Source organism: Ambystoma mexicanum, chromosome 2p, assembly GCF_040938575.1.
Source record: "Ambystoma mexicanum isolate Mex_15411 chromosome 2p, UKY_AmexF1_1, whole genome shotgun sequence".
NCBI lineage: Eukaryota > Metazoa > Chordata > Amphibia > Caudata > Ambystomatidae > Ambystoma > Ambystoma mexicanum.
In genome coordinates, this window is record NC_090923.1 from 755,758,410 (window position 1) to 755,784,249 (window position 25,840).

Here is a 25,840-nt window from a genome sequence, read left to right on the forward strand (position 1 = left end):
ATAAAGCAACAGGGTGATAAGCTAGAATGTCGAGGAATATGGACTCAGCTCATGGGTACCTGCTGCACGATGTAACCAGCAGGTCACAGAATTACGTTTGTCATCGAATGCATTTGACTGTGTGATCATGTACATTTTCAAAAGTGTTAACTCGTCAGTATGATGCATCTTCCCCAACAAATTGAAAAATAGCAGACACTGAGATTTAGATACACAAACCTAAACTTTCCTATAAAGCTTTGAGACAATGTAGTGTTTTACAGTAAAAATTCTGTAATTATGCATTATGTAACAATTTACATTTTTAAGAATGGAATTGCATGACTTAAAAAAAAAAAAAGTTACCACATGCCTGTCTTTGCCATACAGGATATAGTTAGCTTAATAAAAGAATAATCCCGATTACTTCTAGATTGCAATTATTTGAAAAATAAAATAAAACATTCTTGCACTCCCACACAGGCCTTCGACACTTAAGATACGATTGGAGGCTCCTACACTCTCTCTGTCCACTAGCCCCCTTCAACTTACAGAGAAAAGAGTGGAGTGAGCCCTGATGGCAAGAGTGGACTGCAGGGTCAGCTGTGCTTTTATTGAACAGGGCAACTTAAATAGCTAGCATCAATTTAATTAGCAAACATACAAAATTGCATAGCAAATTGCTATGCAACACTGCTTATTTTATGCCTTGCCGTTCAGTGTTCACCAGGGCTCTAGCCTGTCACCCTGGCTCTTCAATGTCTACTTGGCCCCTTTGGCCCATCTTACCTCTACCTTCGCCTTTAACGTTCAATGTTATGTGGATGACACTCAGCTCTCTTTCAAGCTCTCCTCAGCCTCCTCTCCTCGCTCGCTCATTCCTGAATGTCTATCCGTGATTCAGGATTGGTTAGTCTCCAACGATCTCTGCCTTAATGCCAGTAAGACTGAGATCCTCATCATTGGGACCCCTGCTCCCACTTTCCCCTCTCACTCTGGCTGCCCTCCTTGGGCCCTCTTCATTGCATTCATGTGTGGCAAAAAACATTGGTGTCCACTTCGACTCTACTCTCTCCTTCTATCCTCACATCACGGACCTTGCCAAGAAGGCACACTACCCAGCTGCACCTCTTCAGAGGTTTTCTTCCTTGTCTCACTTTCCCCCAAAAGCTCACTGTCTCCAAAGCCCTGGTTCTCTCGAGGCTGAACTACGGCAACAGCCCCTTTCTCAATCTGCCTTCCTCTACTCTCCGCCCTCTGCAACTAATCCAAAACAGGACTGCAAGACTTGTCCTTGGCCTCAAGCCCAGGGACCATATCTATCCAGCCATGAAATCACGCCACTGGCTCCCTGTGGCTGCAAGGATCAAGTTCAAGACCGTATATCTTCCACAAGTCTTTCTGGGGCCTGGGACTCTCACTACATCCAACTCCCTTCTAAATCACCTTCCTTCTCAAGCCCTTCGCTCAGCCACCTCTAACTCTGAGGGTCAGACGCTTCTCCAGGCAGAGAGTGGGGGGGGGGTAGATCTCTCTCCTCTGCAGGTGCCTCCCTTCCCCTCTCAAACTTGAGCTGGACCACTTGAAGTTCCAGAAGCAGCTGAAGACCTTCCTTTTTAAAAAAATAAATAAAATTTCTCTCTCTCCTTCTCCCTCTCACTCTCCCTCTCCCCTTATCACCTTTGGGGGCCAGTCATTGGATGGTTCATCTGCCATCGATTTCCATGGCTTCAGAGGCGGCTATTTTAAACCGGTCAATACCTGAAATTAACCCAGTGAAACCAAATGAATTGCCTCAGGTGTTCCACGAAAGCACACCTTAGTTGACACCGCTACGGGCAAATCCATTGCTTGAAGGGTGGAGCGAAAAAGAGTAATTGCCAGTTAATCGCCTCGGATTCCTCTTCAACTCCAGAGCCCTGATCTATTTCAACAAATCGGGTGCTGCTTCTAGAGATATTGATCGAGATGGGTTCATACCCCACAGGGAGCTGCCTACAATTTGACCCTCGCTTGGCAGAATGTGTATTACCATTGCCAATATGCAAGATGTGTAGTCTATCCCTAACAGTGGAGCAGTGTTTTCCTATATTGAGTACACTCGTCCCACTTGTAATTTGCTGGATTGTACAGTCATAACCTAGACAAGCAAAATAGGCAGAATAAGCAACAGTCTATGGGAGCGTGTGAAAGCATATAGATCCTGTATGTAGCGTTATTAGAAGTTTCCAGTAACTCCACGACTTCTATATCAGAGGATGTGATGGAAAACAAGGAAATTATATCATGTAACAGCTGTAAAATGAATTCTCCATAAGAGCAAAAGAGACCCTGTACCCACAGGACTACTGCAGTCATGTTTTTCCATTGAAAGGCCATCATTGCTCTAGGGTCACGTCCCGTCAAACGATAAACGGATACATTTGGAACGGACGATGAAAAGAATAGATCTGTCTTGAAATGCAGGTGGGGGACTTGGTTGCTGTGGGGGAGGGAGCAAGGCTCTGGTAACTTGAAAGCAGTGGAGATGTAGTGGACAAGGGGTATGAGTGGAAGGATACCCTTATTGGGGAGAGTATATAGATATTCCGATTATCGTAAAAGGTTTTGGGGCTAAGGGGGTTGTTATGGGTTGTTGGGGTGAAAGATACTTCTCTGTCGGGGTATGGGGTGGGGAAGTTTGAAGTTTAACAAGTATGTGTGTCATAACTAGTTGTGCAATGCAGGTAGTGGAACTGGGAACAAAAAGGGCTACACAGGACAGACAATAGGAGTTCATTCATATTGCATGCACGTTATTGGAGGAGGGGGTGATTAAATACTGAAATGCATGTCTTGGAATACCAACAGTCTTCATGAAGAGATAAAGCGCAGTGCAGGCTTTTCATACATAAAACGACACAAACTGGATGCTGCAGGAGATGCACCTATTGGAAACTCATGGAACCTTATGACTGTGTGGCACACGTGAGTTTCTCAAGGGGATTGGGAGGGGTTGCATTACTAGACGGAAGATCACTGAACCTGCACATTACTTAAAGTAATATGGTACCCCGGTGGTCTAATTGCTTGGATCACCGGAACAAAAGGAAGGAGTATTTAGATTTATTTGTGTATGCACACCACCCACGCTACTTTGGACGAAGTTAAAACTTTCCTATTGGATGCCCTGCGAGGCCCGTTATTTATTGGAGGTGACTATAATCCGACACTCAATAGTTGGAATCCCGGGATCAGGGGTTTGGAGGATGGGGAGCTCAGTTAGGGAATTTCCTGAATGCAACGGGCCTGCCAGATATATGGAGGGAGTTGTATCCAGATCAAAGGGAGTACTCCATCTTTACAGCAGCCCATGCTTCCCTGTCAAGGAAAGATGATCTGATATGCCCAGTGCGCCAGATAAGATTTTGAGGTGGGAGTATTTTACTCCATATTTTTTAAAAAAAGACTTCTCTCCTTAAAGCAGTGTCGCATAGCAGTTTGCTATGCAATTCTGTAGGTTTGCTAATCAACTTGTGTAGAAAAGTTAATTATTTAATGATGTGTTATTTAAATAGGGCCTTAATCCAAAGCACTTTACAGAGAAAATATTTGCATACAATGTCACCCAACCGAAATTGGTACTCCTTCATCGACCTCCGAAGGATGAAAGGCTGAGTTGGCCTTGCCGGGATTTGAACCTGCGACCTGCAGTTCACACTCAGATCGCAGCAGCGAGCGCTCAACCCGGAAAGCACAGCTCACCCTGCATTCCTCTCTCGCCCTCTGTGCTCCCTCCGCCCTTTTTTCTCTATTCACTTAAAGTGCTAATGGAGGGAAAGTGCAGCAGTAATCGTCTCCTACACTAAAGGCATGTGTAGTAGTGCTAGGCAAGAATTTCTTTTTCAAATAATTGCAAACTTGAAGTAATCCGGATGATACTTTTATTAAGCTTTCTGTATACTGTCTGGCAAAGACCAGAATATGTCAACTTTATATCTTTTAAAAAGACAGTCGGGTAATTCCATTCCTAAAGTGTAAGTTGTTAAATAATTACAGTATTGATACTGTAAAACACTGCATCAGCTCCATGCTTTACAGTCAAGTTTAGTTTAGTGTACCATTTCATAGTGTCAACTATATTTCATTTTGTTAAGATGCATCTTGTCGACTAGTGAACTTTTGAAAATGTACATGATCACATGATCGCATGCTTTTGATGGCAAACTTGGTACTGTAACCTGCAGGTTGCATACATCTTGCAACTGGTGCTCAACCCATGATGGAACCCTATTCGACATTCTATATTATCACCCTGTTGCTTTATTTCATATACTCTGGGTGGAAGCAGCGTGCCAAACAAAAAGACTGTTCGTAGTGACTTGCACCATTTTACAGAAAACACATTTTAAATTTGTTGTCCACCGTTGCTAAGGGTTGAGTGCATTTCTCTTAGGTTGGATAGGTAAAGTTACCTGACGTGCAGCTCTAGCTAAAGTTTGAAGAATTTGCAAGGTCCAGCTCCTCTCAATAATGTCTTAATTCAGCACTACGCAAAACTGCTGTATTGTTGGTCATTTCATGTCTTTGGTACAAATAATCACTGGTGACATAAATATTAGTACAAAATTGCTAATCAAATGGGTCTGTTTGCTAATCAAAAACATTTTAATTAGCAAACTTTGCTAATCAACTTTTGAAAACTAATTTATGCCTTGCCTTTGCAAGAGAGTAAAAGGTATGCAACATCCAGCCGATGTGTCCAAAAACTGTATGGAAATCATTACTATGCGGCAGCTTCTGCATTGTGACAGAATACACCTTTCATTATTTCTCTAAGGTCTGGCCATTTGATCTCTCGTGTATATATTTAAATGTTGAAAACTCAAACACCTAGCCAATTACATAGTAAAGCAAACATGAATTATATTGTGTGTTTTGATAGCAGAATTGTCTTTTGATGTTTAATAAAGTCCTCATTTCCTGTAGCTATTACTACCTAATGGTATGCCATTGTTATGATACAACAGTGCAAAGAGGCAAGAAATTCATGCTAAATTTTATTTCTAATCTAATGGTCAAATGGTTATTTATATAGCGCCTTTGGCAAAGCGCTGTACATAGAACATATTTATCCCAATAATCACCAAACCACAGTCAGTACTCCTTTATTGACCTCGAAAGGATGAAAGGCTGAGTTGGCCTTGCGGGATTCGAATCTGCAACCGACAGATCACACACAGATTGCAGTAGCGAGTGCTCAACCGGCTGAGCTATCCTATTGCCTAAAATCCTACAGAGGTCAGTTAACTGAGTGTCGACTGAGGTATAATAATTCCAGTACCTAGATTTTGGACAAACCATGCATGAAGCGCTACATACATTTAAATACCTATCTAGATTATCAAAGGGACAGGTTTTGCTGAGTTTCTATTTCAATTACCAATGTAACTTTCATTTGTTTTTGAACAGCAATTGCACTTCCTCGAGAGTAAGGTTTTGGATGTTTGAATTGTAGTCTTGAAGATTTGAGAGGCTAGAACACCTGTGATTGGTATAATGACAATCACTCACCCTTGATCAAATACTCTGCTGCCACTGACCATTTATAATAATGTACCCCATTATGAATGTTGAATGGATGTAAACTAGACTGTGCATAGTCCTCATTTTACACACAGATTTTATAATTAGTGTACATAAGGGGGAAAATGATGTGCCTAAGCATGATTATGCTCACAGCACCGGAACTCTGAAAAATACAATTGTGCAATACTGGTTTGCTATCACTGGGAAAAAAGCATAATTTGTAAATAATTAAAATAATAATAATTCTCAATTGCAACTTGGCTTTCCATCTTATTAATTATACAATCCTAAAATACTACGAAACTAAATATGCACAGTGCTTCTGTTTGCTCCATGAGCTTCAACACAGCAGAAGCTGAATGGATAGAAACCATTCCTTTTATCGCAGTGTGCAGTTTCTTTTTTTGAAAGGCTTCAGAGAAATGCATTCTGTTTCAGAGGCTTTTATCCATGGCTTGCAATTACAACCATGTAGATTACAAATCAAAAGAAGCCTTCTGGTTTTTGTCAAGCAACCTGACCATTGCACAGCCCCCTCATGTAAACGTGTGTAAATGTACGCAGGAAAATAATTAATAAAGCTGTCGTATTTACAAGATTTTCATGCGTAAAAAGGCCTTGTCTGAAGGCCTGGATATGCCCACAGATGAAGTAATACTGTGTGACATCTGCGGGTCATCTATCTAGAGTGGTCTCAGATCATGCTCAGTCATGCCAATCTAGTTAAATAGCCATACAATAGGTGGGACCTGGAGACTAAGCACATACAATCTGTGAGATGATAGTGTGGTGACAGAGTTGAAAGAGGAAGCAGGGCATTACTTTCAGATCGACCGAGAGTCAGTGGATTTGAAACTGACATTCTGGGAAGTGTATAATATAGTGAGGAGAGGCAAGGCAATAGCATCTGTTGTTGCGAAGGAAAGGGCGAGGGAGGCAATAAAGGGAAGCAGAAGGTGAGGTTGGATGGTTGGAGGAAAAAAGGCAGCAGTTGCAAAGATACGACATTGAGGGAATTGAAAAACGCTGGAGAGGAGGTTCAAATTAAAGAATTCCAAAGCTAAAATGTGCTGGTGGCTTAAGGGGCACGCATTTATGAATGGTGAGATAAAACTGGTAAATTACTTGTGTGGCTGGCCCACAGGGACAAGCAGAACAAGATAAGTGAGATTCAGATGAGAGACACAGACCAAAGAGTGAAAACCTCAAGATATTACGCAGGCCTTTGGTACATTTTATAAAAAGTTATTCACAGCAGAGATTGGGAAAAGGGATGAGGAGGTATGCCAATATGTGGATACCCTTCCCAATCAGTGGATACACACATGGAGGCACAAAGAGAGGCCTTGGAAATGGACATAATGATGGAGGAGCTAAAGGCCACACTGTCGCAACTGGCTAAGGGTAAGTCAGCGGGACCGGATGGACTCCCGCTGGAGTGGTGGATCAGTTTGAAGGAGGAATAATTGGAGGCCACGAAGAACATGCTCTAGGAAAGTAAGGGGAAAAGGAGTTCCTTCCACCAGGTCTAGGAGAGGCCACCATAGTACTTATACCGAAACAGTGGAAACCCATGGAAAAACTTGGGTAATTCTTGGTCCTCCTTTCCAATCTTTTCTGCTGATACTATCATAACCACCAGACACCTTAAGTCTTCATCCCGCTTGATCCCATTCCATTAGCGGTTATCAAAGGGATCATGGCAGCTATTGCTCTGCAGGTGTCACATGCAGTCATTCTTTTCTGTTTTCATGGTCTCATTCCGGCGGAGCTGAAGCATGCACTTGTAATGCCTTCTTAAAGAAACCGTCATTAGATCCCACTGTCCCTGCACATTTCTTTCTGCCCCATCTCTCTTGCTCCGTTCTTTATGAAACTTGGAAATTCTGATCCCACCTCTTACTACCTTCTGGTTAAAGAATATGGTTTCTTTGACCCATTTCAGTCAGGCAGTAGTTTGTTTGTGCCTACACCTCTTTGCGCCAAATTTCTGATCTGAATGAATCAAAGTACGTAGTCAAGTTTCTTCAAGCATATTTTCTTAATTTATTTGATATATATTCTGCCCATATGGATGACACGTGTTTCGGCGTTTCTTTGACGCCTTTTTCAAATCCGGGCTGAATGCAAACGTAACATGTAATAAAACAAAACACAAAATATAACATATGAAATAGCATTTTAGCATATTTTGTAACACATTTAGTAGTTAAAATAGTGACTTAGGCTGTGTAGTATATCCTTTGAGCATTCTCAAATTACATGAACACCTGAAAGTGCAGCACCTCTTAGTTACCTCAAATGGTTAAAAATAAATCCATTACAGTGACTGTTAGTTTTTAAAATTAAATATGTGCAATCCGAAAAAGAAGTAAGTATGGGATGGCATGGATCTAACAATTTTTGGCTGTCAGAAAAGCATGTAAATTTGTTTTCTTACCCTTATTGAATGTGATACGAATCTCCCTTTCTTTATTTCCGGGAATTAGTTTTTAGTTGAAGTATATCACGGTAGTTCCAGGGTTAAATCCCACCTAAAACAAATTTGATTATTCTATTATGCTAACATTAGCCTTTTAACCTTCTATCGGATTGATTCTTTGTGCATGATTCCCTTGCATATATTTAGACACATTTTAAACTCTGGTAAGCATGACTAGTAACATCTTTCTCATTGAATTTATATAAAAAAATGTTATTCATATTTGCAATCCTCCAATTGCATTACATATCCTTGGTCTCATGCATTCTGTTACTCTAGCGGTCACTAGGAATTACTTTTTCAGTTACAACGACTGGTAATCGATTTGCTCCCCATTTGTGTTTACCAAAACACCCTGTCGCGTGAGTTTGAAATCCCAACAAAAATATATTTTATTTATGCCACTCGGCATCAAGCGTGCTGATTTCTACATTGAGCATGCTTGTAGCGGTGGTCTTTCCACCCCTTAAAAGCGCTTACCTACAAAATTCACCTGCTCATGCCTCAAGAACATATTTCAGCTATAGGAAGTCAAGACAAAAACCATCCGTTATCTGTTCATTGGCAAAACCAACATCAAATGCAAAATAATGCATGCTTGATGCCGAGTGGCATAAATAAAAATATATTTTTGTTGGGATTTCAAACTCACGCGACAGGGTGTTTTGGTAAACACAAATGGGGAGCAAATCGATTACCAGTCGTTGTAACTGAAAAAGTAATTCCTAGTGACCGCTAGAGTAACAGAATGCATGAGACCAAGGATATGTAATGCAATTGGAGGATTGCAAATATGAATAACATTTTTTTATATAAATTCAATGAGAAAGATGTTACTAGTCATGCTTACCAGAGTTTAAAATGTGTCTAAATATATGCAAGGGAATCATGCACAAAGAATCAATCCGATAGAAGGTTAAAAGGCTAATGTTAGCATAATAGAATAATCAAATTTGTTTTAGGTGGGATTTAACCCTGGAACTACCGTGATATACTTCAACTAAAAACTAATTCCCGGAAATAAAGAAAGGGAGATTCGTATCACATTCAATAAGGGTAAGAAAACAAATTTACATGCTTTTCTGACAGCCAAAAATTGTTAGATCCATGCCATCCCATACTTACTTCTTTTTCGGATTGCACATATTTAATTTTAAAAACTAACATAGTCACTGTAATGGATTTATTTTTAACCATTTGAGGTAACTAAGAGGTGCTGCACTTTCAGGTGTTCATGTAATTTGAGAATGCTCAAAGGATATACTACACAGCCTAAGTCACTATTTTAACTACTAAATGTGTTAAAAAATATGCTAAAATGCGATTTCATATGTTATATTTTGTGTTTTGTTTTATTACATGTTACGTTTGCATTCAGCCCGGATTTGAAAAAGGCGTCAAAGAAACGCCGAAACACGTGTCATCCATATGGGCAGAATATATATCAAATAAATTAAGAAAATATGCTTGAAGAAACTTGACTACGTACTTTGATTCATTCAGATCAGAAATTTGGCGCAAAGAGGTGTAGGCACAAACAAACTACTGCTTACTTTACAAACGGAGCTGAGGGACTCTGTCTCCGTGTTGACCTACACCCTTGCGACACAAGAATAAAATAAAACAACCATTGCTAACCTTAATAGCACTGACATACGGGTCGCGAGAGTACACCTTATGAGATCCCCACTCAAGAAGTTCCTCACTCAGCCATTTCAGTCAGGGTTCCGACCAGGCAGAGGCACTGAGAGTGTTCTGGTCTCTGTGATGGATGATCTCGCCCAGCTGGTCGTGTTTAGGGAGGAGTGAGTGCGAAGATTTTTCTAGATCCATCAACAGCTTTTGATACAGTTGACCACCCCCTTCTAATCGGCTGCCTCGCGGCGGCCGGCTTGTCGGGCCCAGTTCTGTCGTGGGTTACATTCTTCCTGGCTGAGAGGGGGGTCAAACTCTTGCTCTTTCCTCCTTTCCTCGCCTCCTTTCTTCTATTCCTACTCTTTTCGCACTCTCATGTGGTGTCGCCCAGGGCTCTGCCCTCTCCCCAACATTATTCCATGTCTACATCCAGCCTCTTGCGTAACTAATCCGTTTCCGCTGCTATTCCTATGCTGATGACACCCAGATCATCGTCTGGCTTGATGTCTGTGTCAAAAAGCATCTTGGATTAGGGGGTTCTTGTCTGCTGTCGCGGGATGAATGGGCAGCAATTGGTTTAAACTGAATGGGGACAAGACAGACGTCCTGGTGCTCGGTTATACTTCATCTCTTTTCTCTTCTTTTTGGACGTCCTCTGTCTGGCTTCAGATTTGGCCCTGTGGACTCCGATACCTGTGGTAAAAAAAAATCTTGGGTTCAGATTTTCTGCATCCTTATCCACCGAGGCTCAGGTTAGTGCTGTCTGTCAGACTTGCCTTTTTCAGCGGAAAATTTTGCAGGAGGTCTTGCCTTGTTATTCCTTCTAATCTCTGTCCTCCGGTCGTTGCGGCACTTGTTCTTAGCCGCATGGACTATTTTTTTTATTTATTTATTTATTTGAATGTATATAGCGCACACCAGCCCAGGGGCATCGGGCGCTGTTACAGTATGCTCAGTTGGTACAGGAATACATTATAGCAGGTAGGCACGTTCATAGCATTACATACAGACAGTCCATATAAGAAAGGTGAGGAAGCGAGTTAGGTGAACAGAGTGGTTTTCAGCAGTTTGCGGTATGCGGTGTAGGATTTTTCATTTCTTAGTGCAGTGGGTAGTGCGTTCCAACATTTTGGTGCCAAGTGTTGACAGCTAGACCTGCCGGCTTTGCTTATTTTTCAGGTGGGTACATAGATCTGGTTGGTTAGATGGGATCTGGTAGGTCTGGTGGACGAATTGAGGGCTAACCTTTCTGATAGATGTCAGCAGAGAGGCATCTTGTGTGATGGCATATGGTTTTGAAGAGGATGCATTCTTTTATTGGAAGCCAGTGTGCTTCTTTCCTGGCTTGAGAGATGTGTTCCCTTTTCGGAATACTCAGTGCTTTTCTCACAGCATTGTTCTGTGTGATTTGCATTTTGTTTACATTTTTTGCAGAGGCGCTCAAGAAAAGGGCATTGCAGTAGTCCAGTTTGGTGCCTACTGTGGCTCTGGCTATTGATAAGCAGTTTTTAGTGGAGAGGAAAGGTTTAACCGCATTGATAACCTTAGTGGTGAGTGCGGCGGAGGAGGCCATTGCCTTGACTTGACTTGACATTGAAGAGTTGAGTCAAGGTATACTCCTAGGGTTTTTACTGCTGAGGAGACCATAATGGTGGAGTTGTCAATGTTAAAGGTTTTGTATTGTGGTGGGAGTTTGTTCAAGGTTTCCTTGGTACCTACTATGAGGATCTCTGTTTTATCACCGTTTAAGCAGAGGCCGTTGGCTGCCATCCAGGTTTGGTTGGCTGTGTAGATCTTGGTTAGCGCTGCAGCGTCTTGTTCATAGATGCTGGTGAGGGGGAGAAGGACTTGTGTGTCGTCGTCCTAGTTGGTGTAGGCTATGTTGCGACAATCCAAATCATTGAAGAGTGGAACAGTGAATATGTGGGGGTTATGCATGAGCCCTGTGGGTCCCCACAGTGGATGGTGGTTGGGGTGGCGCAGGCGAGTCTGAGAAGACTTTCATGAGTCGACCTTTTGAGGAAGGAAGTGACCCAAGAGATGGCTTGAGGAGAGAAGTGGGCTTCTTTTTTTAGTTGCATACCTAGGATGTCGTGGTTAACCAGGTAGGTCAAAGGCAGCAGAAGGGTCCAGCAGGAGCAGCAGTGCCGGTTTACCTTTTGTCCATGATGTTGATCTGTATTTTGAGATTGAGTAGGGCGGACTTTGTCCCGTGTCCTGGACGGAAGCCTGATTGTCTTTTACCTAGGATATGATTTTCTTCCAGGTATTGCTGGATTTGCATGTTGGCCACTTTCTCATAAATCTTGAGCAGGAAGGGGACAGTGGTGATAGGTCTGTAGTTGTTGGCATTTTCAGGGTCTAGGGTGGGTTTTTTGAGAAGTGGGCGCACCAAGGCTTCTTTTTAGGCAATCTGGGACTCAGTTGGAGTTGAACGAGGCATTGATAAATGACCTGAGAAATGGTGCAAGTGTTTCTACACAGGCTTTCACTAGTTTGGCGGGGCAGGCATCGACTTTGCAGTTGGAGGGCTTGATTTTGTTCACTATTTCTATTACTTGAAAAAGTGAGGAAGGCGAGGCACGCACTTCAGTTCCCAGTCAAAATATACCTGTTGCAAAAAGTAACTGGGTTAAATCACAAGAATGTCCAAGTATTAACAGGGTTGAATCCCAAGTGCTGCAGTTCAGTTGTTTTTTAGTTGTTCTCCTACAAACGCTTTCTTGTCGCAATCATCCATCAGGGAGTCTGTTTCTTTTCAGGTGTTAACAATTTAGTTGCTCTTTCAGTCTCTAAAGATGCTGGTATATGTAGTGAGAACATTTTTTCAATTCAGGCGACCAGGAACCGACACCCCTCCTGGAGCACACATCTTTCCCAATATTGGGGGATGGGGGCAAACCATCATACTTGGGATTTAACCCTGTTAATACTTGCAGCTGAACTGCAGCACTTGGGATTCAACCCTGTTAATACTTAGCCATTCTTGGGATTTAACCCAGTTACTTTTTGCATCGGGTATAAGACTGGGAACTGGAGTGCGCTCTGCGCCTTCTTCACTATTTCTATTACTTCTTGTTCAGAGATTTCTCTGAATTTGAAAGGTGTAGTAGGGTCGTTTTGTGGCCTCTGTCTGTTTCAGCGTTGGAGGCTGGTTTAATGTCCTGAGTGAGGTTATTGTGGTGGTCTAGAATTTTCTTCTTGTGGAGTTCAATTTTGTTTAGAAGGCCGGACTGTATGGTATGATATGGCATTTATAACGCGCCTATACACAAGTGTTTCAAGGCGTGACGGGGCGAGGGAGGGGAACAAATGGAGGACAGACCACGATCCTACTAGGCCAGGTGTCATTCAGATCGCGCAAGTGCGTGGGAGGGGGGCAAGGGACAGGGTAGCACATGGGAATAGTTAACAATAAGTAACAGCCAGCAAGTGGCAAGTGCATGGGTAAGTGCAGACATCAGGAATCATGGCAAGTGCATGGGTAAGTGCAGACATCAGGTGTCACAACAGGTTTCAAGGTGGTAGGGGACTGTAGGGATACAGAACAGTCCCCAAGTGCAGAGATTGCCAGGCGGGCAGTGCAGGTGTGTGACGCTGGCAGAGGATGGACCTGGGCCATTGATCAGGGGGTGTCCAGGAAGCCAGTGCAGTTCCGGTTACAGCCAGGAGGTCAGCAGAGGAGAGGAGGCGAAAAAGCAGAAGCAAAGAGAAAGGTTTTGAGGTGCTTTCGGAACTGGAGATGGTCCTCCTCGAGTTTAAGGGAGGCAGGGAGGCTGTTCCACAGGGAGGCACCAGCCAAAGAAAGAGGTCTACCACCAACTCGTTGCTTGGAGAAGAGACTGACCCTCAGGGAGTTGGAGGCGGATGAGCGAAGAGCTCGAGAAGTAAGATATTTCGCAAGAGAGAGTTTGAAGGTATTGTGGCCCCAGGCCCCAGAAGGCCTTATGGACGATGCAGAGGGTTTTGAACTTAATCCTCACGGCCACTGGGAGCCAGTGCAGAGATGTCAGTCCTGGAGAGATACAATCCCTGGGCTTGAGGCCAAGGACAAGTCTTGCAGTCCTTTTCTGGATGAGTTGCAGAGGGCGGAGAATAGAAACAGGCAGATTTAGAAAGAGGTTGTTGCAGTAGCCCAGCCTAGAGAGGACCAGAGCTCTGGAGACAGTGAGCGTCTGGGGGAAGGAGAGGAGAGGAAAGGAAGAATACCTCTGAGGAAGTGCAGTTGGTAGTGTGACTTCCTAGAGACATCCAAGATGTGAGGAGAGTATGGAGTCGAAGATGACGGCAAGGTTTTTAGCCTTGCAGGTGGAAGCAGGAAGAGGGCCAAGAGAGGCCGGCCAGAAAGCTGCATGAAAGGAGGGAGCAGGTGTGCTGATGAGGAGAATCTGTCTTATTGGCATTAAGGCAGAGGTCATTGGCGGCACACCACTCCTGGATAGCAGACAGACAGACAGTCCGAGATGAGGGAAGGCGGCCGAGGGTAGCCTGAAAATGAGCTGGGTGTCATCCGCATAGCACTGAAAGTTGGGGCAGAGAGCGGTGATGCTGTGGGCAAGGAGTGCCAGGTATTGGTTAAACAGCCGGGGAGAGGGGTTAGACCCCTGGGGGACACCACAGGTAGGCAAAACGATAGCGGAGAGGAAGGACCCAAGTTGGACCTGGGAGGGTCGATCAGAGAGGAATTAAGTCAGCCATGCCAGAGCCTGACCTGTGATACCCAGGTTATCACAGAGATGGTTGAGCAGGATGGCATGGTTGACGGTGTCAAAGGCAGAAGAGAGATCAAGCAGGATGAGGACACCAGTGGTGTTAGTCATGGTTGGAGAGCAGGTCTTCACGGATATTCAGGAGAGCAGTTTCCATGCTTCTGCCAGCTCTGAAGCTGGACTGATGGTCATGAAGACAGCCAACAGATTCAGTGTGGAGATTAAGCTGGGAGATGGCTAGTTTCTCCAGGAGCTTGCCCAGGAAGGGAGTGATGGCGATTGGGTGATAGTTAGCCCGGCAGGTGGGGTCGGCAGAGGGTTTCTTAAGAAGAGGGTGCACAAGGGAATGCTTCAGGGGGCATGGGAAGACTCCAGTGGCAAAGAGTGATTGCAGAAATCAGCCAGGGCAGGAGCAAGGGAGTGGTGTTACACCAAGTTTGATCTTTAACGATCTCTTGGGTCTTGGTGGCTGGGGTAGATGGTTCTTTGAAAATGGTGAAGAGCTCTTTCGATTCAGAGCTGGATTTAGAGATTCTATCATTGTATGATGTAGACTTGGCTGTAATAATGGCACTATTGCAATTTACTTCTCTTAGCTCAACCACTCTCTCACTCATTGGCTTTGAATCTTGCTAAATCTGTAGCCACAGAGAGCCCTTATGTCTCCCATATTTCCCCGGTTCTCAGTTTCCTAAATTGGCTGCCTGTTTCCTCTGCAAAGTTAATCGGACATTCTACATTCAGGGTGTGGAGTAGTTGCCGTCTAAGTTTCCACCTTATTGATCCACCCACTCACTACACTCTCAAAATGCCTGTCTGGTTCCTCAGTTTTGCTTATCCACACTTGGGGGGGGGGGGGGGGGGGGGGTAGCCCTTCTCTGTGTCCGCAATTTAGCTGTGGTACTCTCTACCATTCATTCTTAGGGCCACCGAGAACCATTTGCAATAGACGTCTGCTGAAAACCTATCTGCAGGGTTTGAAATTGAGATTTGATAAGCAGGTGATAATAGCAGCTTCTGGGTGTCGGGCATTACCCTGTAGGCAGGAGCTACCGCAGGGGAACCAGAAACTTCAAGAAATGCTGCTTTAACATTTTGTATGAACCATGGTGTTTAAATGTGTACTAGATGTGTTCTAGTTCTTTATTAACATTCCCAAATACTCAAGTTAATGTGGTATGTAATGTTTGGAAGGCACCAGTTGGCCCTAGCAGCCAAAAGTAGCTCCTGGTAGCTGTTGGTTTCAAGCTAACCTGTCCCATCTCAATTTCGAACCCTGTATTTGTTTTAATTATTCTGTTTTCTATCTGACTGACGTTCTGTTGGTATCCTTACGCCAATAGTTGCCTCAGGTGTTCGTACGCTTTACAAGAATACGTAACAGAGCAGCTAAGAATGTCCGGCAGGTATCATGTTTTGAACATTAACAGTAAATAAACTGAATTTGGACTTTGTTAGTATGTTCCTCAGCCCAGCTGCTCCAACGCCTACATGGTGTGACACCATGGCACAAGGCGAGAGAAGCATGATGTGCATGCGCGAGCCCTGGGCATGCAGACAAGGGAGTGGCGGGCATGGGCAAGCCAGGCTTTCCTCGGGTTATATTTTCTCCATCACTTGTCTGAATCGTTATTGCTGCATATTGCTGATACAGTGAGGTCAAAACGGCACACAGCCTCGTGTCTGTGTCGCCTGTTTGTATTCATTGCTAACGTCCGCTAAAGTGTTTATGAATGTGGAGGCTGCATGTCCTGAACTCTCTTTAGATCGGAATGAATGGGAGATGCATTAGAATAAAGTGCTTGATGAACACGTAAATTGGTATTTGTAAATGTTTTCCAGAAGATTTACGCAGTCCTCGTAAACCAGTTTCTTCTATATGTGACCAATGATGGTTACTTTGGGAAATGTTTATAAATGATTCTGACATCTACCTGATTACAATTTATAGCGCCCTAAGTTCCTTTGAAACAACTTTGACCTCTATGGAAACGCAAAAATAAATAGCGCCTTCTGTTTTCTACCCACAGGTGGTGCCTGGAAACTGTTGTCTGGCATGAGTGAAGGGCAGACCCAGGTGGATAATCCCCAGAATCAGGAGATGGCATGCTGGTCCCATCCCATCGACATTCACTTTGCAACCAAAGGCCTGCAGGGTAAGGAGTGAAGAAGTGGGCCTGTCAGCTGTGCTTAGGAACATATCTCGGGAGGCACGAGATGGCATTTGTTTGTGTGAACAGATAGAACAAATACAAGCCATTTCTTCCCTCTACACCGGAGCTTGAGAATGAGATTTATGTGCAGTGTGCTTTGGGGGACATGCACAGTGTAGCAATATCTCGTTCTCCCTTTTCAGGTTGAGGATTTTTTTTAAAGGGGAACTCTGGCATATTGTTTTTGGCTTAATCCATTAATGCTTGCTTTTTTGCTATTGTTTTCTGAAATCATGTGTGGAAAAAGATCTTTCTTCCATCCAGTGTTTGCCGCTCTGGCCAACTCTTACTGTGGAATGAAATACTTAGTGAGGTGCTGGCTGCTGGTGATGCTATAGTTTATTCCTTCGGTAGCTTTAATATTTAATGTCTGAAACTAACCAAATGAGGCGAATAGATTTTCGACCAAATAGTGTTATTTTGAGGCTTAATATAATCTGTCAGCTTGATGGGAATGTATCCTTCAAGAAAGTATTCAGTATACATAATATGATATGTCAGAAACTTGGTATGGGAAGTCATCTTAATTGAAAAAAACTTAAACTGAGGCGATGGCTACTATAGTATTTGAAGGTCCTGTACAGTGTGGCTGCTCGGAGAGGACAGTTCTTGCATTTTACAGAGCTTGTCAATCTAATTTTATTCACAAGCCATTTGCATACATTCTAGTGATCAACATTTGGTTACCCCTGATGCTTATGGGGTTGTTGTTACCACTGTTAAGCCCCACCCTGTTTTTCTAGGTCTCAGTTTTGTACTCAATTATTTTATTTGGGGAAATTGATTAATAGATTAGGGCGAAAAGTGGGTAAAAAGAATAAAGAATTTAAGGGGTAAAGTGCTTGCAGTTACTGAAAAACCCTTTCACTAGCAAGTACAAAAGGCAATGATAAATGCAAACTTCTTTTTTGTTGGTGTGGTAATTATTTGTGCTTACAGACTTCCGTGCCTGCTGATTGGACGGCGTCGTATGCGCGGATATTGTGATTTATCATGGGCGTAACCGCGTCAATACATCCGAACGTGCGATTGTACTGTCCGTAGTCATGGCTAGCAATGACGCATAGGCGTGAAGCTGCAGCATGTATTATAATCAGCTGCAGCTTGATGCATAGCTGCTTCAATGTAATTTGACGTGTTATTGGATGATTCTGCACATGCAGATGTCTTGGAACGTCATACGTGTAGTTTTCCGTAAATGCATCTCGGTGTGCCATTGGCTCCTTTGTTGATGCAACTCACCAAGGCAATTAGCCGGTGGGAAGATGTGCAAAGCCACGCAGCCGTGCCAATTCAACTTTCGAACCGTTTGCCAGACCATCTTGTGCAATTTCCAATACACATTATCCAAATCATACCAGGACCCTAACCCCATATGATTTATCATAATTGATGTTCTCAAGCTTTTTGATGGAACATTAGAAGGGCCACGTCTTAGTGTTTTCTTGCACACTGTTAAACATATTCAAACGTCCAACTTGTGACGAAAATAGATAATAACAAAAATGACAACTCTAAAAAGACAATGCTACAATAAATGAAGTTGCCTCTCTTCAAATGGAGTGTTGCAATGCTGAACATGTTTAAAGACTCTGACTGTTGCTAGCACCACCTTTTAATAAGTGGAGGTTAATTCTGCACCACCACTGCTCACAGCTACATTGAAAATATAACCCTGTAATACTGTTTCCACTGCCTCACTTCGTGGTTCCACCAAGATATGGCAGGCAGTGGAAATCGGGAAATGGTACATCCCTATTCCCATGGAGTCCCATAGGATTCCATGGAAATGGTACATCCCCATTCCCATGGAGTCCCATAGGATTCCATGGGAATGGAAGCAATGAAGCTCTGGCACCGTTGCCAACCATGCTGGTGCTTTAGTAAAACACTGCCGGTAGGAACCTGAACTCTCAGCAGATCAGGCCTGCCAAGAGTTCCAAACCTCTACAAGCAAACTCTGTTTGTCATTCCAGGAAGAGTGCCACTACATTTCTACCCAATGTGTTGGGACCAATTACAAAGATACTATCAGAAGAAAAATTGACCCAAACGCTCACATTCATCCCTGGTCATCAGAACGGAAGCCACCAACAAAAATAGCTTTAGTTTGTTAACTAACCATCAAACATACACAAGTCTGGTACAGTCACACTGCCATTGTATAAGTAATTGTGCTCCAATATAAACGCAAATGCAGTTTTCACATTTCCAAAATCTATAAACTGTTGTCAAATGTTCTCATCTTTTTTGTCAACCGCATTTACTAAAACGGAGACAAAATTTGCAATGTCACACTTCACTCCTAGAATGTTAAAATTTTCCTCCAAATTGAGAGGTAAATTCACAACTTTGCCTCTGACACCTTGCACTAATGATTTTTTTAGGAAATGTTAGTATCTTTGCAATCTAACAATAACATCAAAAAGGATAAATGGTTTGCAATGCAATCACTTCAAACAGGTTCAATTTTTAAAACAAAAGAGATCAGGCACTACCATGTCGTTCAAAACACTCTTGCTCAAATAATTGTTTCATTATAAAACCCAGCACAATGTCTACAAACAAAGGGTCTCGTTTGTATTAGTTTGTAGAAGAACGATTTGACACAAAGTTTTAATAGCTGCCATAGAAGGGAAAAACAGACTATATGCAGTCCCTTCTCCCGTTCCATGGTGGCCATCTTCTTTGTTTAGTTTTTATTTAACTGTTTTAAATGGCCTGAAAGGGTGAACGGACTTCGTATCCCATTACATAGCGAACATCCTTTTATTTTATTTTTTAATTTATGTTTCAGTTATTGCAAAATGCCAGAGCATCTTCAACCGAATAAAGACACTATTAGTACCCCAGCATGAAGACTTCCAGTAGATGCATTGCATCAGTAAGAAAACATCCTGGAAAGGCCTCTCGCTCATCCAAGTGGTACTGCTGGAGATGGGAGCAGCACATCTTCATAAAAAGCCACCTCTCTAGTATTTCTAATAACATGTTAAATAGAGTGTTGCAGTGTTGTCAGTGTTTAAATACTCTGGCTGTTGCTAGAAACACATTTAATGGGTGGAGGTTGATTTCTGCACATTCACCGCTCCCAGTTACAGTGAAGATATAAGGCCACATATAGCCAAAATCGACTGCAGCCCAGTATGGGCCAGACCATCTTGTGCAATTGTCAAAATGCATTATCTACATCAATGCAGGAAACCCGCACCAAATGATTTATCATAATTGATGTTCCCGAGCTTCATATCCCATACCATGACGTACAACTTTTATTTGTTTTATTTTCATTTTTTAAGTTTTGCGAAATACCGGAGGGTCTTCAACCGAATAAAGACACGATTACCCCGGATGAAGTGGATGAAAACCTCCGAAAGATGCATTGCATCAGAAAGAAAAGATCCTGGGAAAGCCTCTCGCTCATGCAAGTGGTACTCCTGGAGATGGGAACACCCCATCTGTAAACACTTAATGAAAAGCCTCCTCTTTGAACCTCTCTAGCATTTCTAATAACTACTCAAAAAGAGTGTTTCCGATGCTGCAGGCGTTTCAAAACTCTAGCTCTTGCTGGCTGCACCTTTATAGGTGGAGGTTGATTATGCACAACCGCCGCTCTCAGTCAGCTGCAGTGAAGATACAAGACTGGATAGCTACTGAAAAGCTGCGGATACAGGTCTACATGGCCAATTTCGATAAACTTCACTCAGAACACCTAACTGAGAAAATAAAATGCAGTGTAAATACACAAATACAATAAAATACCCAAAAACAAGGTTTTTATTATACTGGCAGTTACATTTTATTGACTTTCATCCTGACTGCAGTTACATAAATTGGATAAAAAAAAGGGGGCCTCTCTTCAGGCTTTATACTACAACACAACTTAAAAGATCAATACAGTACAACACTACTCATGTACTTCATTAAAGTAGCTGAAAATAAAGCAAGCAGAGAATAATAGATATCAGTAAACTGAGAAAAACAAACATTTCACAGCCACACAACTCATACCATAAGTATTTGTACGGGACATCTAAAAATAGAATATGATTCATCCTTTTTATATACACATTTCTTCTCTTTATCTCCAGTCTCACATATACAAAAGCTTGAACATACAGCCAAAATAAAGAGTCCCAAATACCTAGCAGGCCACTGACCTGTGATTTGTCACGCCCAACATCACTATACCTATAGAAATAACTTAAAAAAAAAAAAAAAAAAAAAAAAAAATGAAAAACTGACACCCCGCAATATATAGCAGCAGGAACAGAGCTACTCGTACCCATGGTTATCTGTAGCCTCGTATATAGCCGCGAATATCGGCAAAGTGGCCACACACAAAAATGATTTCCTCCCCCCCCCCAGCACCTCACCTAGTGCCCCCCTCATCTGTGCCAGCTCCCCCCCACTCTCCAGATGGCCTCCTCGCATCCCCTGCCCTCTCCCCCCAACACATGCTGTTTTTGTGACGCAGTTTGCTTTCAGATGTCGGCTATTTGCGGCTAAAGCTGAGGCTACGGAAAACTTCGATTGTCATCTTTGTTGTCCTGGGTGTTAGTTTCAGCAGTGCACAGTGCTGGCGCAAGTTATGGTTGCTTAGCTTACCATAACTGGCGAATTTCTGGGGTTTTTCGGTTTTACTTGGAACCATAATGTCCCTGTAACAAAGTTTTTTCACTGAATATAGATATATAGATAATGTAAATTTGATAAATGTTTACTAGGATGCCCTCAGTTTATATACATATAACATAGAACATACTGAACCCCCTACCTGCGCTAATGGTATATCCGCGGACCATGCGCCTGTTCGGACGGACTCGGACAACATCAACACTATCCAAAAATTCAGGGGGTATCTTACATTGTTATATCATCCAAAAAAAAAGAAACATGTTCAAAAAGCAGCACATAAATACATTGCATTCAATAATAAATAAGAAGTGGAAACTGTATATGTAAGACACAAAAATGTCTAGTACTTTGGAATGCCTGGAAGAAAATGTTCCTCGTGATGAAATGAGTGAAAACAGTGATACTAATGGTAGACGCTACACTTCTCTATATACACCAATTATTACCCATTACTTTGTGTACTTACCAAACTTTTAATCACACCATACAGACATTAAAAATAATACAGAAACAGAGACCTTAGAAAATCATCTGCAGCGAATGCGCCATCAAAAGAATAGTGTGCTCAGAAATATTATTGTCCCGAGTGTTCGGGCATATGCTTCTAAGCATACGTTGATCGATCGTACAAACATTTCCTATGCACCTTACCGTAGTTTTCCTCTTTTTTTGCACATGCGAAATCAGGCAGCAGGGGGCGGCCATATTGTGATAATCTTATCCATTGCCGCATCGCGCAAGGTGGACTGCCCTGTCGGCACTTATTCATATGCCCGCCCCGGAGGCTGACATCACCACACCTAGTGATATTCTCTGCTTATCTCCAGGACGTTACTGGACAGCGTATCCAACGCTCGCAGTCATCACCTACATGATAACGTTACTTGACGCAGAACCCGGAATATCAACACACATCATCTCACAACACAGCGTGTCCCAATTTTGAATATAAAACGGAGAAACTGTACAATTTTTAAAGTAATTTTATTTCACAGTAAAAGCTCCGAGAACATCCGGCGACTGCCATATTCAAGCGAATGGGTAATTTTTTTTCTTCGTTCTCGATCCACAAAGTTTTATCGTGAGTCACGCGGTGTTCCCTTTGGGTATAAAAAGCGCATTGGATGCACTGTGAATCGCAAGGCTTTGGCATCAGCTTAGCGTTAGGCCTTCGTAAACGCTGTCAGGTTGCTTCTTATCGCTGTTACCGCATAAGGGCATATGGGCCCATGGCGATTGTCCCAAAAACAGTCATTCATAAACAGCCATTCACGTCTATCTGCAGCTGCCGGGTGAAAAACCCATCAGTTGGTATCTGGAATCGATGACAATCGCAGAAAGGCAGGATGTAGCTGTTTCAAAATGATAAATGTGTCTCAGTAGCCAATCTTTAGTACAGTTTATCATTTTACCCATTAATTTGGCCCGTGTTAAAACTAATGAGGAACACGGAGGTGAAACAATGGGAACACAGACAAAACAACGTGGAAAGTAGTCTACAATTAGCTTCAGAGATTAGTGCAATGGAGTATGTTCAGCTCGAAATGGGATGCGGAAGCTGATGCTACAAATCGAAGGAACACATAGATGGAATTTTAATTAAATATTAGCGTTGAATTAGGTGTTTGTGGAACCTGGGGGAACCCACTAGTGGAGTACATGCATCTCGATCCTGGACTGCCCGTGTGCCTGAGACAACGGCAAGTACATACACAAGTTGTAATTGTGTGTAATTGCAATATGACACAAACAACAACCGAGTACGATATAAGCCAGCAAAAACAGCGAATGATAAGTTGACTCTTTGGTCTATAAAATCATCAAAAGTAAAACTTCCATTCTCTGGGCATAACGCACACACTCCGTTCAGCTCAACGAATGTTCATAAAATTAAATTACATGTTCCTTTGTCCAGTTTTGGAATGGTGGACCTTATCATATTTGACAGTGTTACATGCCTCCCTTCTTGCATTCTTTTTGCAATCCTCTTTGTTTCGAGGTCAAAAAACAATTGAACCTTATACTGTGTACAATGCGTGGGTTTGCTCCGCTCAGAAGCAAAAATTCAACGGTGGTGACCTTCACTCAAAAAGGGAGCCAATAGCCCTTCACACCATACTGGCATTAGAAATATTTTGTAAAAAGATATCAATTGTGTGGTACCATTCACTAATGCGAGCGCCACTTCTACGCATTTACTTTCTTCCTCTGGAGAACTTCGCACTCTCCCAACGACTGCCACAGCCAGGCCACACCACCTGTCACCTCAGTCCACCTCCTCTTCACACGGCAAATCACGTAAACCTTCTTCGCAAGTAGCAAGTCTCCAGCCCTGACAAAATGTGCGTGTGCTACCAAGCCCTGCTGCAACCCCCTCCCTCCAGGCTGCGGTCCCCTGACCCAGTGACCGCAGTTATATATTAGAGGCCTATAATTTGCACACATGTGTTTGTACTATCCCACTTTGGGTCAGTAGGGAGGTGAACGGGGTGGGGTTCTTGCCACCAGACAGACTCATAGTAGATACGTAATAGTAATGCCTTTACGTTACAATGCACATGGTACCAGAAATAACGGTAAGCTAAGTTGACTCACACATGGTAAAGTATCACTTGGGTAAGGCAACATTCACAACAATGGGTACAATATACCAGGCAGGAGCCACAACCAATGCAGATCACTACACTACATATATGAAAAAGAATTGTGGATGGATCAAATTTAATGATACTAACATTACTGTAACACCGAGATTACCAGCAAATCTTCTAAACGCTTACTTAATATTGCTAAAACCAAAATCTGCTAACTAATCTGTGTATGAACTTAAACAAAACTTGAACTTCAAAACTATGACCAGTTACAATACGCCAACAGGTATCCAACTGCCCCAAAAATCTGCAAGAAGCCAACAGATGAATACCGCTAAAATGGGAAAAGAAATAAACAAATAAAATACACCAACTGCTGTCTAATTGCAACAACACTACCACTTCTTCCAAATCGAGAACCATACACATATTCAATTCCTCCTACTGAACTCAATGAAAGAATGTATTGTACCACAAAAACGTAGAACGTGTTTTTTTTAATCCAGCATGGATTTTTTTTCCCCACACACCCAATGATTTAATCAACAAACACAGGCACTGAGCAAATTGATCAGTACACTGATTTGAACTATAGTACTTCTAAAGTGCTATCTATGAGGGTCTACAAAATACAGAAATGTCTGCTACGCAATGCAATACTCAAGTAGCTACACTAACGTGTGTTTTTTTTTTTCTTTTATCACAGTGATTGAAAACAATTGTCTGCTCCAACTACCCATGTCATGAAAAAAGTGAAAAAACAAGGGGGTTCCTGGGAGTCTCTCTGCCAGACATTAGTCCTGGGTGCGAGAGCCTTACCCAGATTCTTTAGCTCACTATCTTTCACAGAGGAGAAATGTCCCAATATCCCATTTATATCAGTCTTTGCCCTGCCCAGGGGCAGTCCAGCACCGAGAAGCTAAGCAATTCTCATATATATATATATATATATATATATATATATATATATATATATATATATATATATATATATATATATATATATATATATATATATATATATATATATATATATATATATATATATATAGTCCCTGAAGAGTTTCGTAACCAAGTAGAGGAACAAGGCAGAAGGTCACAGAATTTTGAGGCAACTTTAAATATCAGTTCTAAATACAGTAGGGGTTATTTTATTACGTATAATACATGGCCATACACAATCATCTACTTTAATGCATAAACCTTTGCTACATATAACATAAGAAGCAAACCTTTTTGCTGATCCATATAATCCATTTACAATCTGTTTGGATGTAAAAAAGCAATTTTTTTCTCCCTTCATCTATCTTCCTCTCTACCTGTGGTGTTCCCCACTACCTGTGGTGTTCCCCAGGGGTCTAACCTCTCGCCCTGGCTATTCAACCAATACCTGGCAACTCTCGCCCACTGAATTGCCACTTTCTGCTCAAATTTCCAGTACTATGCTGACGACACTCAACTCATTTTCAGGCTGCCCTCTGCCACCTCCTCTTCCTCTCTCATCTCTGATCGCCTAACTGCCATTCAAGATTGGTGTGCCGCCAATGATCGTTGTCTGAATGCCAGCAAGACGGAGATTCTCCTCATTGGCACACCTTCACCATCCTTTCCCCTCACTCTCTGGTCGACCTCCCTTGGCCCTCCTCCTACCCCCACCTGCGAGGCTAAGAACCTCGGGGTCATCTTTACTCCACCCTTTCCTTCTCCGCCCACATCTCTGAGGTCTCTAAAAAGTCGAATTTCCGACTGCTCCTCCTCAGAGGCACTCTGCCTTTCCTCTCCTTCCCCCAGAAGCTCATGGTTTCCCAAGCTCTGGTTCTCTCTAGCTTGGACTATTGTAACAGCCTCTTTCTAAATCTACCTGCCTCTTCTCTCCGCCCTCTGCAACTAATCCAGAACAGGACTGCGAGACTTGTCCTTGGCCTCAAGCCCTGGGATCGTATCTCTCCAGCTCTGAAATCTCTCCATTGGCTCCAGTGGATACAAGGATTACATTCAAAACGCTCTGCATTGTCCACAAGGCTT

General features: G+C 42.7%; 1 protein-coding gene across 1 annotated transcript in view; it reads left to right on the top strand.

Annotated features, from left to right (window-relative positions):
• Positions 1 to 25,840, top strand: part of B9D2 (B9 domain containing 2) — a 206,338-nt gene that overhangs the window by 166,586 nt on the left and 13,912 nt on the right. The window contains exon 3 of the mRNA XM_069644398.1: positions 16,404 to 16,529. Coding sequence (XP_069500499.1) covers positions 16,404 to 16,529 — 126 coding nt within the window. The remainder of the gene's footprint in view (positions 1 to 16,403; positions 16,530 to 25,840) is intronic.